This window comes from Talpa occidentalis, unplaced genomic scaffold (genome assembly GCF_014898055.3).
Source record: "Talpa occidentalis isolate TD23 unplaced genomic scaffold, MPIMG_talOcc4v2.1 talOcc4.13, whole genome shotgun sequence".
NCBI classification, from domain to species: Eukaryota; Metazoa; Chordata; class Mammalia; order Eulipotyphla; family Talpidae; genus Talpa; species Talpa occidentalis.
Window position 1 is genome coordinate 80,365,819 of NW_023601322.1, and position 14,058 is coordinate 80,379,876.

The 14,058-nt window shown below is 40.6% G+C and overlaps 1 protein-coding gene across 10 annotated transcripts in view; it reads left to right on the forward strand.

The window, feature by feature from the left end:
- The window catches only part of ZNF608 (zinc finger protein 608), a 392,506-nt gene that overhangs the window by 223,333 nt on the left and 155,115 nt on the right, over positions 1–14,058 (forward strand). Inside the window, exon 1 of one of the 10 annotated variants that reach the window (XM_054694485.1) lies at positions 3,713–4,150. The exons of 8 other annotated variants lie outside the window; for them this stretch is intronic. Coding sequence is in view for 1 of the 2 variants with exons in the window: in XM_054694476.1 (XP_054550451.1) it covers positions 4,604–4,623 (20 nt within the window). In the remaining variant the exon portion in view is untranslated. Of the gene's footprint in view, positions 1–3,712; positions 4,151–4,544; positions 4,624–14,058 lie in introns of those variants that run through there. One more of the 10 variants, XM_054694476.1, reaches the window with a different exon arrangement.

The window sequence follows — 14,058 nt, forward strand, 5'->3', positions numbered from 1 at the left end:
GCTAAGCATTTATTCTACTACTTCCACTTTCAACCTCTCTGCAAATAGATGACTCAGGTACCCAGAAGGACTCTGACAGAGAGAAAAGGAGAAGAAAAGGAGACGAGCTTTCTTTGCACTTCTGCTTGTCAAGGCTATTTGGAATGAACTCAAAGTCAATCATCGCGCGGGGAAGTAAACTTAGTGTCACTGCAGCAGCTATTCTGCTGGTGGCCGCCAGCTCGGGGACGATGGCCCTTATTCTGCTCTCTGCCGCCCCGCGCCTCTCATTTTAGTGTTCTTTTGTAAGTGTTCCTGACATTTTGTTTATCTTTCTTTTAAACATTCTGCCAAGATGATGTCTGGAAATGAGAAAATAAGCCTCCATTTTTCACATGCTTAAACTGTTACAAGGAAACAATTCAGCACCATTCTCAAAACACTAAGACTGTTTCAAGACAGGGAAAAGTCTCAAACAAAGCGTCTGGCAAAACAGAGCTGGAGTACAAATGTGCAAGGGAAGAAATAAAGACTAGTACCTGATGCTACTTAGATGAAATCAGATTTTTAATTGAAATTCTGTTCTTGCCATTCTTTTTTTTTCTTTAATATTTATTTATTTATGATTACAGGAACTGAGGTACGGGGCAAAGGATTCACCAGAGATGGAGTGGGGAACGAATAGGCAGATAGACCGAGGTGCACTGCTGAGGGGAACAGCGGGCGAGTCAGGAGAGGTCTGCTGAGCCATGTGGGTATCTCCCTGTCTGGGGATCGAACTCATGCTGCAGAGGCTGCAGACAGCTTCACAGCACTGCACTCAACCACCAGGGAGACCCTCTCTCCATTCTTTTTTTTTTTTTTAAGATTTATTTATTTATTTATACAAGAACCGGGGTACAGGCCAGATTTGCCGGAGAGAGAGGATTCACCAGAGACAGAGTGGGAAACAGAATAGGCAGACTGATGAAATAACTGCTGAGGGGAGCAGTGGGCGCAACAGGAGAGGTCTGCGCGCCATGTGGGATAGGCGCTGCAGAGGCTGCAGACAGCTTCACAGTGCTGCACTCAACTGCCTGCGCCACCAGGGGAGGCCTACCTCTCTCCATTCTTGAAACAACAAATAGACTCAGGGAAAAACAAGTCTTAGCCTCACCAAGTAGACATATACTTAACGCCTTCATACTGCTCTTTTGAAATAAGCGTATTAATGAAAGACAAGCTTTTTGGATGTATCTGAAAGACTTTTTGATAGTGTTTTTATGGCTCCATAAATAATGCAATCCGATATTTCTTTATGCTTATTTGATTGCTTACAAACACTTGACCAGGAAGTCCGTCCATTTCCTCATTGCACCAGCTTTACCACATGTTCATTTTGTTAAATTTTGATAACTTGCTGAGCAAGGAGTGCCCCAAAAGTAGTATGTAACTATTTCATAGTGAAATGCTGCAGCTTCTCAAGAGAAGAAAGTTTATAAGAAAATTAAAAAAAAAGAAAGCATGTTCCACTGGAGGCTAAACACTGCCTTGAATTTTATACTTAATCCACCATTATAAATCTGATTTCCTTGTTATCAAATTTCTTGTCTGTGTTTTTCATTAACTAGATTGGCATCTCCCCTCTATTTTTGACCTTTCCTTGGTTCCTCACCTCCTAATATTTGTGTTATGCTTTTTCTTCCCACTGTTTGAGAAATACTTAGAAATAGTAAACTTCAAGAAGAATGGTTAGTATTTTTCATTAATTTCTACATAATCCATGTATACAACATTTACAAATACATGACTAAAATTTACACCAGTTTTGCAGACATATCTGAACTGAAGAAGCATAGCCAGAAAAGTAATACTTGATCTTTAATGGTATCCTTCTCAAATGCTTAAGAACATCCAAAATTGTGGTTTTCATTAAGTCACTTAAAATCACCTAGTCAGGGTATATTTTCTAAGCCAGAAAACTCCTAGGAGTCTCTCACTACACTGCCCCAGCATTAAGCTCTCTGTCATCACAGTGTCTTGTATCACCTTTGTCACTGTCTTCTTGCCCTTCATGCTATTTATTGTCCCACGTGACAATCTCTCAATTCATTAACCCCTTTCCCAACAGAGCCCTTGAGAACATGGTTCTTCTGCTCTAGTTATTACACAAAAAATATTTATATCACTTTTTAAGCTTTCTACACCACCACACCTACTCAGTGGGGGACCTCAAACTGAGCCACATAAATTATAATAAATTGTCTCTCTTGGGCCTCCCCGGTGGCACAGCAGGTTGAGTGCAGCACTGTGAAGCTGCCCACAGCCTCTGCAGCACGGGTTTGATACCCGGCCTGCCAGGGAGATTCCCACATGGCGTGGCAGACCTCTCCTGTCTCGCCCGCTGCTCCCCTCAGCAGTGTCTTCAGTCGTCTGCCTGTTCTGCTCCCTGCTGTGTCTCTGGTGAATTCTCTCACCCTCTTGCACCTCCGGCCTGTGCCCCAGTTATTGTATAAATAAATAAATCTTAAAAAAAAATTCTCCTAACTCCACTTTCTACCTGCTGTTACAAGTCACAGAGCTCCATGCAAAGCCCACTACTAAACTCTGGGACCTTGCCCCCAAGACTTGGTATCAAATAAATACAGTTAGTAACTTACTTGTTAGACCACATAGCTGTATAAACATAAGCACACTCTTTCCTCACCTGCTCTAATGGTTAAATAGTATGGCTCAAAAATCCATGTCCATCCAGACCCTCAGAATGTGATCTTATTTGAAAATAGGGTCTTTGCAGATATAGTTAATGATAAATATCAGAATTAGAGCCTAATAGATTGTAGTGGATCCTAAATTAAATGACAGTGTCTTTACAGGAAAAGAAAACACACAGACACATGGGGAAGAAGGAGGCAGAGATAGGAGAGCTGCTGCCTAAGCCAGGAAGATTAGGAGCCACCATGAGCTGGAACAGATAGGGAAGGAATCTCTCCTAGAGCTGAAGGGAGCTTGGCCTTGTGGCACCTTGATTGTGGTATCAATCTTTGACTTCTGACCTCCAGAACTGTGGAAGAATAGTACATACCTCATGAAAGTATTGTATGGGTTAAATAACATAATGCATGATGCATGTAAAGGTAACTGGTATAAGATCAGATTAAGTCTCTACTTAGTAACTCACTGTGATGACAAGGAACATTACTGGAATTTTCTGAGTCTCAGTATCCTTAACTATAAAAAACGTGGAACTGGTGATTTATACTACCTTCCCTGAAAAGTCCTTGTAGTGAACAAGTTATGACATGAAAATTCCTGACATTTAAGAAACTTTCATCAAATGTCAGAATCTATATTCTTTTCTTCCACCTTTCCTTTCAAACTGGAGCTGGTAGAGTGGAGGCAGAGAAGGGGGCAGATCACAGTATAGTTACATGGATAATGACCACCTATACACGACGGTACCAAAGAAGAATTCTGGTAATACCTTTGTGTTGACTTCTAGGTGCTGTTAAGCTGTGGTCCTTTAAGTCTAGTTTTCAGAATTGTTGACATTGACATCACAAAGCTGTAACAAACCTCCCGTAGAGAGAGAACTGGTAACAGTCATGAGCAATTCTGTCCTTTCGGTCAATCCAGATCGTCTTCCTTCCCTTCTTTTCTTCTCGCCAGCATTTTTCCCCATCCACTCTTTCTCCATATTTTTATACTGTTCTGACATCACAATGGGGGATGATTCCAGAAATGGCACAGCCTTAGTTTGGTCAGGGTGATTCAGCATACGCTAAGCTTGACTTGTCAGAGAGTAGTACAAATGTATGGTCTTGGACCCTGTGGCAGGTTTCACTAAGAGCTGGAACAGATTATTTGAGAGAAAAGATGCAGCATAGAATAGAGCAGTAGATACTTCTGAACAATTCAATAAATAAATCCCACCAGATGGGGTTGGTGGCTGTAGTCAGTCAGGGCCATAATTTCACGTGCGAAGACCACAAGACCAGCTGTGTATGGCAGAGGAATGAAACCAGGGAACAGCGTGGCAGGAACACAGTCATTGTGTGGTGCCCTTGTGTTTGCTGCAGTCAAACACAAGAGGAGCAGCTGTGTGTGCCATTGGGTTCTGAGGGCCTGAGGAGAAATGGGGGAAATAACCAGAGAGGGGACCCCAACATCTTGAAGCTGGAAGATTTTTCAGGTGATGCTGACCTCTTACAGTCTGGGGGGGGGCGGATTATGGAAGTCCAAAAACTTTCCCATGGGGATAGATAAAAAGTTAAAAATCTTTGAGTATGACTTAGGAGTCAAACAGTCCCTGGTGTGAACGTGACTCTGACATGCACTTAAGTGGCCTTCAGCAAATTATTTCCTTAAAGTTCAGTTGCCCTAAATGTAGAGATAAAAATAACTTGCCGTGCAGCTATTGTTGTAAGATTTAAGTTACTCAGGATCCACGGATATTTAAAAGTTTGTATTAAGCCACTTCACTTTTATGAATGACATATATTAGTGCCTGTTTTCCCTTACTAGAAGAAATTCTAAGAGGACTTCTGCTTTTATGACAATAGCTGAAAAGCAGAACTTACCCAGCTATGGTTTCGCAGCAGCTATATGAATGCAGCAGTGCCCCAAGCAGTGAGAGAATCCCCACATGAACCGCTTTATACAGATGTGCGTTACTCATTCCTGCTTTTACTCTATGTGTTATTTTGTCTTATGTGTTATTTGATATGATTTCATATGGTTTGGGGGGGGAGTCTGGAAATGCTCAAAATTTTCCCATGTAAATTAATGGTAATTGCGTCTTTGTTTTATATCATTTTGGATTATGCAGTTTCATAGCAATGTTCTATTTTGGGATAGCGAGCGAACCTGTACATGAAAGCACCCTGGACATAAGACTAGAAAAAAAATTGGTTCCTTCATTCCTTCCTCCCTTCCTTTCTCTGAGTTTGTACTAAATCACTTTCATGAGATAAGGAGGAAAGAACTTTTACAATCCATATGAAACAACCTATTTCTTGTTTGTTTAGCATTAAGATTCAAATCCTCCTTTTTTTTTTAAAGTAAAAGCTAGAAGGGGACTTTGATATTCTCTCCTGTAGATACCCCTTGATTGCTAAAACTGTCAGCAACCATCTGAATATAACCTTCCTCTCCACTTATCACCAGATAAATTATCCCCTGTATTGAACAAGATGGAGTCTACATAGAGGATGTATAAACTTTGAAGCACCTAGATGCTTGCTTGTGAGAGGTCAAGAGCAAGCAGAGAAGAGGGGATAAAAATTGTAAATTAATAGTCACTAAGTTATCTCGGGGTCATACAGCTGAAAAAGGTATAAAGACAGACAAGGTAGAAATGGCCAAGGAGTTGATAAAAGATACCTGAAAGCAGGGGATGAATTAAGGCCTTGGGTAAGAGATTTAGACTTAAAGAAGATGAATTACTTAGGGAGATTTCAGCTTCAAGTAACAGAAAGCTCAGCTCAGAATTGCTTAAACAATGGACTTATGGGCTCATATATTAGAAAGTCCAGATACAGTGAGACTTCAACATTGTTGGATCCTGTGGTTCAATAGATTGGGATGGGTCTAGATTCTCTTAGTCTTTCTACTCTGAATGTCAGCTTAGCACAAAGATTCATTCCACATGAATCACAGGAAGGCCACAGCAGCGGCCAGAGTTCTGGGTGCATGCCTGTTAACATTTAGTGAGTGAAGAACAGGCTTCACATCTCCCACAAATCTGTCTTCACTTTATATTAACTGGATTTGGGTCACATACCCATTTCTGAAGATAGAATTTATCCATATATCAATCAGGATCTCCTCTGGAATGTGTGAGGGTCCGCTTCCCTTGAAGAATTCGGGCAGTGTCAGGGAGCTTAGACACCTGGAAATAAAAAAGGCAGAATTAGTATGAATGTATTTATGGCAGGTCATCAGCTTTTTGTGCTATAGAAAATTAAAGAGGTAAAATTTTACACATTTCTGACCACCCAGTTTTTCGTATATGAGGACAATATTACACAGTGAATTACTGGCAAAATCAGATCTAGACATTTTTCCTAAGTTCTAGGTGATTAGTTTGCTTTGTTGTGTTGTTGAGAATATATTATTACTGTCTCTTAGACATGTAGTACAGCACTCATTCTTCCCAATACCTGCACACAGGAAGGGATTTCCAATTCTAAAATCTGCTATTCTCAGAAGTTCCCAAACCATGTATCAGAAAGTGCACCCATGATTATGGGAGGTTCCAAGAGTTTTCTCACATTATCAAGATCAGTGGTTCTTAACCTGACTTGCCAATAGGATCGTCCAGTAAGTTTGTTAGGGTTAAGATACAGCCTATGAAGCTGTCTGCAGCCTCTGCAGCACGAGTTTGATCCCCGGCCAGTGAGCTACCCACATGGCATGGCAGACCTCTTCCTGGCTTGCCCGCTGCTCCCCTCAGCAGTGTATTTCAGTCAGTCTGCCTGTTCTGTTCCCCACTCTGTCACTGATGAATCCTTTCACCCCCCCACACCCCCCTTCACACACCTCTGGCCTGTATTCCAGCTCTTGTATGCATAAATAAATAAATAAATCTTTAAAAAAAATACATCTGGGAAAATTAATTAATTAACAAAACTAACAGGCAGCTATAAATCAGAGACATTCTGCAAAGGAGGGTGAGGAAGAACAGGGGAGGGAAGAGCACAAGGGACTATGGTGATGGTGCACGGGTGAATTGGTGGTAGGAATTTTACAGGGAATACACCTCAAAGGAGAAAGCACTGTACAAAAATGAACAATGATGTAAAATATATATATGTATTTAAATACACCTGTCAAAGATACTGATTTAGTAGGTATAAAATGAGGATTTGACATACATGTTTTTTAATCCCAAATGAGGAGGGTGAGAACCTGGAAAATTGAGCATTATTTCAGCAATGTAGATGACCAGAGTTCTCTTAACAGACACAGGAAAAGAGAATTCCCAGAAACATGTTCAGTTTCCTTCTGAAAGATGAAGCCAAGGAATCATTCACAAGTAGGATCAGTTCTGCTGGCCTTGTCAGCCCACTGACACAAAGGTCTCAGACACAGAGACCAGTCAGATGATGTGGCTTATTTTAAAATCTCATTGTAGATGTTCTTTCCAAACTCTCTTCGATGTCATTAGAGGCAACTCTTAAGAATCAGGAGTTGCTGACTGTATGTTTTAAATCCTTTCTCACTAACAATTTGAAATGACCACAAGGTTGATGGAAAGAGGTGTGTTTAGAAATCATTAAAATGATAGACATTGTTTTCAGAAAGGAACATTCTTGGTTCAGTCTTGTAGTTAGTTATGATCTGATGCCAATCAACTGCAGAGGAAGTTTAGCATAACCTATTGTCCATTTCCAAAAGGGTAGACCAGGCTGCTTGTAGACACAACAATTACTCTCTTTTATTTGTGCTTCATACAGGATCTTTTTAACCCACATATAAATTGTCTGACAAATCTCTACCCATACTATTTGTATTTCTCCCTATGGCCAAAATATGGGCTTATCCTTGACAAGTGACAGAAATCCTTTTAGGTGCCAAGTATCCCTCCCTCTGTATAGGTAGGTATCTTTACTGCAATTTCTTACAGGAGGGCTTCCTCACCTTACAGCTCCTGCATAGATATTCCTCAGTAGCCCTAACTTCAGAGGAAAGAGCTTATCTGTCAGCAAATGCAAATGCCAGGTAATTCTCAGGTGGAGGAACTCAGAAGATGGCACACCCATGAAATATGTGCAGTATAATGACTGACTCAATCAAAGGAAACATTGATTTCAGTGATGGACACCCAATATCCTACACCTTCCTTCAAAGGACCTCGCCCTTTTAAGGTCCTAGGGACAAGGGGTTCATTCCAGATGGACAAAGGACCTAGAACTGACAAGAAAAGGTAGAATAAGAGAGACCAATATTTTATAATGCCACTTTCCCTGCCTAGCAATGATAGGAAGGAAGCAAAATTTTCTTTTACCCATTTTTTTCTGTTCCCATCCCTCCAGTCACCTGGACCTTAAATTTGTAAACATATCAGATATAATTATCCTTAAGAGCAAACCAGGGCCTTCCCAGTGGCATAGCAGGTTGAGCGCAGCACTGTGAAGCTGTCCACAGCCTCTGCAGCGCGGGTTCGATTCCCAGCCGGCCAGGGAGATACCCACATGGCGTGGCAGACCTCTCCTGCCTCGCCCACTGCTCCCCTCAGCAGTGCTTTTGTCTGTCTGCCTGTTCTGCTCCCTGACTCTGGTGAGTCCTTTCACCCTCCCGCACCTCTGACCTGTGCCCCAGTTCTTGTATAAATAAACAAATCTTAAAAAAAGAAAAGAGCAAACCAAGTTCTACAGAAACATTGATACTTAGTATTCTACACTTTTTTCTTTAGTTCAAAGAAAGAAGCAGAGAAGTAAAGATGTTCAGTTTCTGGTGTGATTTGGATACATGTTGGATTTTTTTACTTATGTAACCATCCTTCAAATTAGTAACATGTATTACTTAATATCAATACTCAGATAGTATCTACTGTGTATCTTCTCCATTCCAGGAAGCCTTGCAGTTACCGTGATCCTGTGGGGAACTCAGTTGTGGGGAAAGACAACATATAGGAACAGACAACTGTGGGAGCATACATTTTAAAATTTAAATCTGTTTAATAGGGCCTCCATAGTGGTGCAGGGGGTTTAGCACAGTGCTATGAAGCTGTCCGCAGCTTCTGCAGTGCGGGTTTGATTCCCTTCCGGCCGGCCAAGGAGATACCCACATGGCGCAGCAGACCTCTCCTGTCTCGCCCGCTGCTCCCCTCAGCAGTATTTTTGGTCCATCTGCCCGTTCTGCTCCCCACTCTGTCTCTGGTGAATCCTCTCACCCTCCCACACCTCTGGCCTGTACCCCAGTTCTTGTATGCATAAATAAATAAATCTTTAAAAAATTAAAAAAAAATCTGTTTAATGTGTATGTACCGGTCCAAATAGTAGACTTACCCCTAAGACAAATTCTAAGATAGTTTGCAAGGGGTGCCATATTTTGATACAATCAACTTATTAAAAACAGAACTGTCAATTAGGAATATAAATGGTTTTTTATCCTTTCTCTTCAAAGGAACATTGAAGTTGCAGAATCTCTCCTGTTTCCTAATAAAATAACTTAAAATCTTCTAGAGAGCTTTCATTTATTTGTGCAATAATGTATTCATTACTTTTAAAATAATTGAGCATGGCTTATAAACATACAAACAATAGCACAGTGTAAGTAAAAACACTTGGTAGCAAAGTGATTCTATCTATGTCAGTTTCCCCTTAATATCTATTTCCTGTTCCCCACAAATAACTGTTTCCTCTTTCCTATTTCAGTTCTTCCTCTTAAGTCACTGTGGTTATCCTGGCGAGCTTGGGTTTCCTCTGGAACTGATTCCTTGCCTTGCGTAGGCCCCCAACTGCCCTGGCTTGTATACACATGGGGTCTGTGTCGCTTATTCTACAAGCACAATTAAGTCTCCAAACTACTTAGGCAGGAACTTTTGTCCAAAACAAATCTGTTTCTCAGAGGGCATTTGGATTGCATGTAGGGAAGCCTCAACAAACAGGATGTTCCATCTCAAATTTATGGTCTTCTGGCACACACAGGAATGCCTCCCAAGGAAGCAGGGATTCTAAGACCGCCATGGCGTCATCAGCCACGGCTGCTGAGGTTAACAGGCTGGGCATCCGTTCAATGGCACTTCCTGCTCAATGGGTGACAATTAGTGCCTTCTTTTAATTTGTACAGCTTTTGGATTATTAATTTCAGGATGGGAAATCATTAGTATTCTTAATTTAAAGAGGAAAGCTTTGGACAAGAGTCTGTAGCTATAAATCAATAATAAAGATTTTGTCTGAATTATGATGTTTTTACCTGACTCTAAGATTGGATTTTCCCCCCCTTTTCGTTTTTGAGTGTTGAATTTGACTTAGCATACTGACTCTGTCAGATTCCTGTGGTGAATTGATAATGAAATTAGGAGAGACAGGGTCCATTGACTTAGAAGACCTATGCCATTAGTTAAGTCTTCCCTGTGTTTCTCAAACAGGCTTGACACCTGCTTAGTCACCTTGGTTTTGGCACTTGCTTCTGAAACTGACATTCAAGAGAACAGAGCTCAGAATGGAGATGAGGAGGGAGCATGGTAAATAGATGTTATCAAAAAAAAAAAAAAACAGAGGTGAGAATCAATACCTCCATTAACATCCAGAAGCAGACTTTTCAAAGAACATTTATATCTTTCAGTGACAGTAATGTACCAGGAAAACTGGTTCCTTTGTGGATCACAAATTATGTGATTATCACCATGATGTTATTTTCTCTTCATTTTACCAAGAAATTTCACCAAAGAGAATTTGAAACTAAGAGCAAAAGAAATCTGGAAAATAAATTAAAAATTCTGCCTAGCAAAAAACAATCCAGAGGCTAAAATTTCACAGAAAGTAAATATACTAAATTTTCATTTAAAAAATAAATATGATATATATTAAAATTGATGACAAATGTACAACTAAATAGTCATTGCCTTGGTGTGTTGTACTAGGCATTACTGTTGTAATTATGGTTGTAATGCATTGAACTCAGATGTTCTGTTGCAATGAATTGTTTTGTCTTATTTTCTACTCCTCATATCTCTGTTTAATTCCTAGTTTTTCCATGCACCCTGTCTCTGTGGCCTAAAGAAGTCAGTCAGGACCTCGCCTCGTGGTGCAGGTGGTTGAGCACAGCGCTGTGAAGCTGTCCACAGCCTCTGCAGTGCCAGTGTGTTCCTGGCCAGCCAGGGTGATACCCACATGGTGTGACAGACCTCTCCTGTCTCGCCCACTGCTCCCCTTAGCAGTGTATTTCGTCAGTCTGCCTGTTCTATTCCCCGCTCTGTCTCTGGTGAATCCTCTCACCGTCCCGCGAATCTAGCCTGTACCCTGGTTCTTGTATAAATAAATAAATAAATCTTTAAAAAAAAAAAAAAAAGAAGAAGTCAGTCAGCTTACATAATGCTCAGCTTCCCTGTGTGGTTGTGTGGTTGTTTGTGCATTCTTTTTTTTTTTTTTTTCAATTTATGATTTTTCACCTGGCTTTCTCCATTTTTCGTGTGTGTATTTTTCTTTATTTCCCCCACCACCATCCCTTGTGTCCCCTTGTTGTTTTCCTTTCCTCCTTCCTCTTAATCTCAGATCCCTCAGGGTATTTCTTGATGTCCAGTCAGTTTTGAAAGTATTTTACATTGTCAAATTGTCTTATACAAATGTCCAGTATTTGTTTTTATCTTGTCTTGCTGAATATAATTCTTTTAAATTCCCTCCATTTTGTTGAAAAGGGCTGCATTTCATCCTTTCTTCTGTCCATGTCACAGTCTATGGCATGTATATGCCACATCTTTTTGATCCATTCGTCCACTGAACAAGAGTTAATCTACTTCCACGTCCTACCTATTGTAAATAATGCTGCTGTGACTATTGTAGAACATATGGGATTTCTTTGTTGATAGTTTCATATTCTGTGGCTATATGCCCAAGAGTGTGATTGCTTGTCATAGAGTGTTTCTGTTTTTAATTTTTTATTGTAAATCCAGGTTGCTTTCCATAATGAACAGAGATCTGTAACCCAGCAGATGAAGAGGTGTAGATTGTCAGTTTGGACTCGGAGGACACAGTTACTCTAAACTTGAGTCTGATCTTTAAGAAACAGTAGATTTTGAACAAAAATATGGGAATCTTAGGAGGAAATCATATCTTCTTATAATTCAATATAAGCAAAAGACAGTAATGTTAATTAGTATCTAACATGCATCCTAAGCTATGAAAAAGCAAATTTCAAAAAGTACAAAGAAAATATGTTTATTCTCATGGCCAGAAGGTTTTCTAAAGAGGTATAGATAGGACCAGAAGGAGTCCTATCTAGGAAATGAAGCTCAAAGTATATAATAAAAATCAGCCAAAGATAGAAGATAGGAAAAAGAAAACAAAACTAAAGAAACCAATATAGCTACTAAGAGAACTCTTCTTTGAGCTCAGATTTTTTATTATTATTATTATTTATTTATTTAATTTAAATTTTATTTTTTTATTCCCCATATTTTGACCCCAAGCCCTCCTTTCCCCGCCCCCCACCAGCCATAGAGTATCTCTGGTTCATAGTTTTTGTTGATTTTGATATTTTCTTTCTTATAGTTATTCCTTTTCCTGGTCCCTTATTTAAGTTTTCCAGATTCCTGCTATGAGTGAGACCATCCGGTATTTTTCTTTTTCTTTCTGGCTTATTTCGCTGAGCATGATCCCTTCCCACTCCATCCGTGTTGCTGCAAATTGCATGTGTTTATCTTTTTTGAATGCTGAGCTCATATTTTTAAAAGCATGTTTGAAAGATCAGAGAATTTGTAGTCAAGGACAAAAGTGATGTAATAGCACAAACCTAGAAGAACAGTGTCATAAAGAAGAAAGTAAAAAATAAGCTCAATTTAGCTGGGGGAAAGAAGATAAAATGACTTTTATCAATGTGCAAGGAGCAAGAAGAACAAGGACCTCTTAGTCACATTTCTATGATTATGATGTAATGTTAACAAGACAAAAAGAAAACAGAATTACTCATTCCTCTTGTGCTCTGTCTTCTCCACCAAAAGAATGACCTTCAGACTGAAAATGTAAAGATGCCTGCAGATGTGCTTGCGGAATAAAAATAAAGTGTTGTCTGCCAGGCGGTGAACCCCTAAAGGATTTTCCACAGGGAAATGCAGCAGGTGAAGGATGGGAGAGGGGGTATCCCAGGAACTGGGTCACCACTGCAGTGGCTCCTGTAGGAAGTGATGCAGGACTGAGGTGAGACAAGAGAGGAGGGCTAGTGAAGAAAGGCAGAGGAGGTCCGATGCCCAGAATAAGCCATTGCAAAGGTTCTAGGAAAGGCTCAAGTGTTATTTGAGGTGAATGTAGAGAAAAAAGCATTTTACACCTCTTTTGTGAAGCAGAAACAGGACAAGGGGAGCAGAAAATGTGAGTGGGAAGATACCACTTGAGCCTAGACAGAGAGGCAGAAAATTGGGGTACATTTTCGACATAGTGAGAATCAGGGAAGTAGCTGGATGTAGAGAACCACGGAGGAGGAGATTGAAAGGGTGTGTTACCTATCACAGTGCAGGCTCCACATGAGGAGGAGCTGGAGAGGAAAGAAAAAAAGATTATTTTAGTCATTCATACACCTCCTCCTGTGGATGCCATGTGGTTGGAATATACTGCTCAAAACCGAAGGGATCAAGAATTTTGTAAATTGCTTTGTGATTTGTGTGAAATTCACTACTTAGTAGTAAGACTGCTGAAAATGGGCAGTAATCACTTTCTGCCTGTTAAAGGCAGGCTATCTATAGGTTACTTGTATAGTTGCGGGTTTAATGCTAGTGACGAAAACCTTGCGGTGGCACAGAGCTTATAATAAGGTTTCCTAAGGTACACCAAGGGTAAAGGAAAGCTTCCTCAAGGAAGTGGCATATAGGCCGCCAGCTTGCAGATGAGTAGAATGGAGCTGAGGAAGTACTGTGCACATGGGAGTATTAAGACTTTATTCAGATCCACGTACCTCACTTTAAAGAAAAATGTTGCCATATTGAAGCTCTGCCACATGAGGAATCAGAGTCAACTAGCTAGATGTCACTGACATAGCAGGAAAGCTGTTTTATCGATTCTAGTAGCCTCAGAGGAAGAATGTAATCTTATTCTGAGGGCTAGCTAGCCCCAAAGTCAGGCTCAGAAGGCCCAGACCTAAATATGTGGATATGAAACCTGGCTCAGCCGTGGATTACATTACCTCATTAATAATAAAAATAATAATAACAACAATATCACATAGGATTGTTGGGAGGATTAAATGAGTAAATCAGGGCCTCCCTGGTGGCGCGAGGGGTTAAGTACCGCACTATGAAGTGATCAGCAGCCTCTGTGGCATGAGTTCGAACCCCGGCCGGCCAGGGAGCGACCCACATGGCGCAGCAGACCTCCCCTCAGCAGTGTGTTTCTGTCAGTCTGCCTGTTCTGTTCCCCACTCTGTCTCTGGTGAATCCTCTCA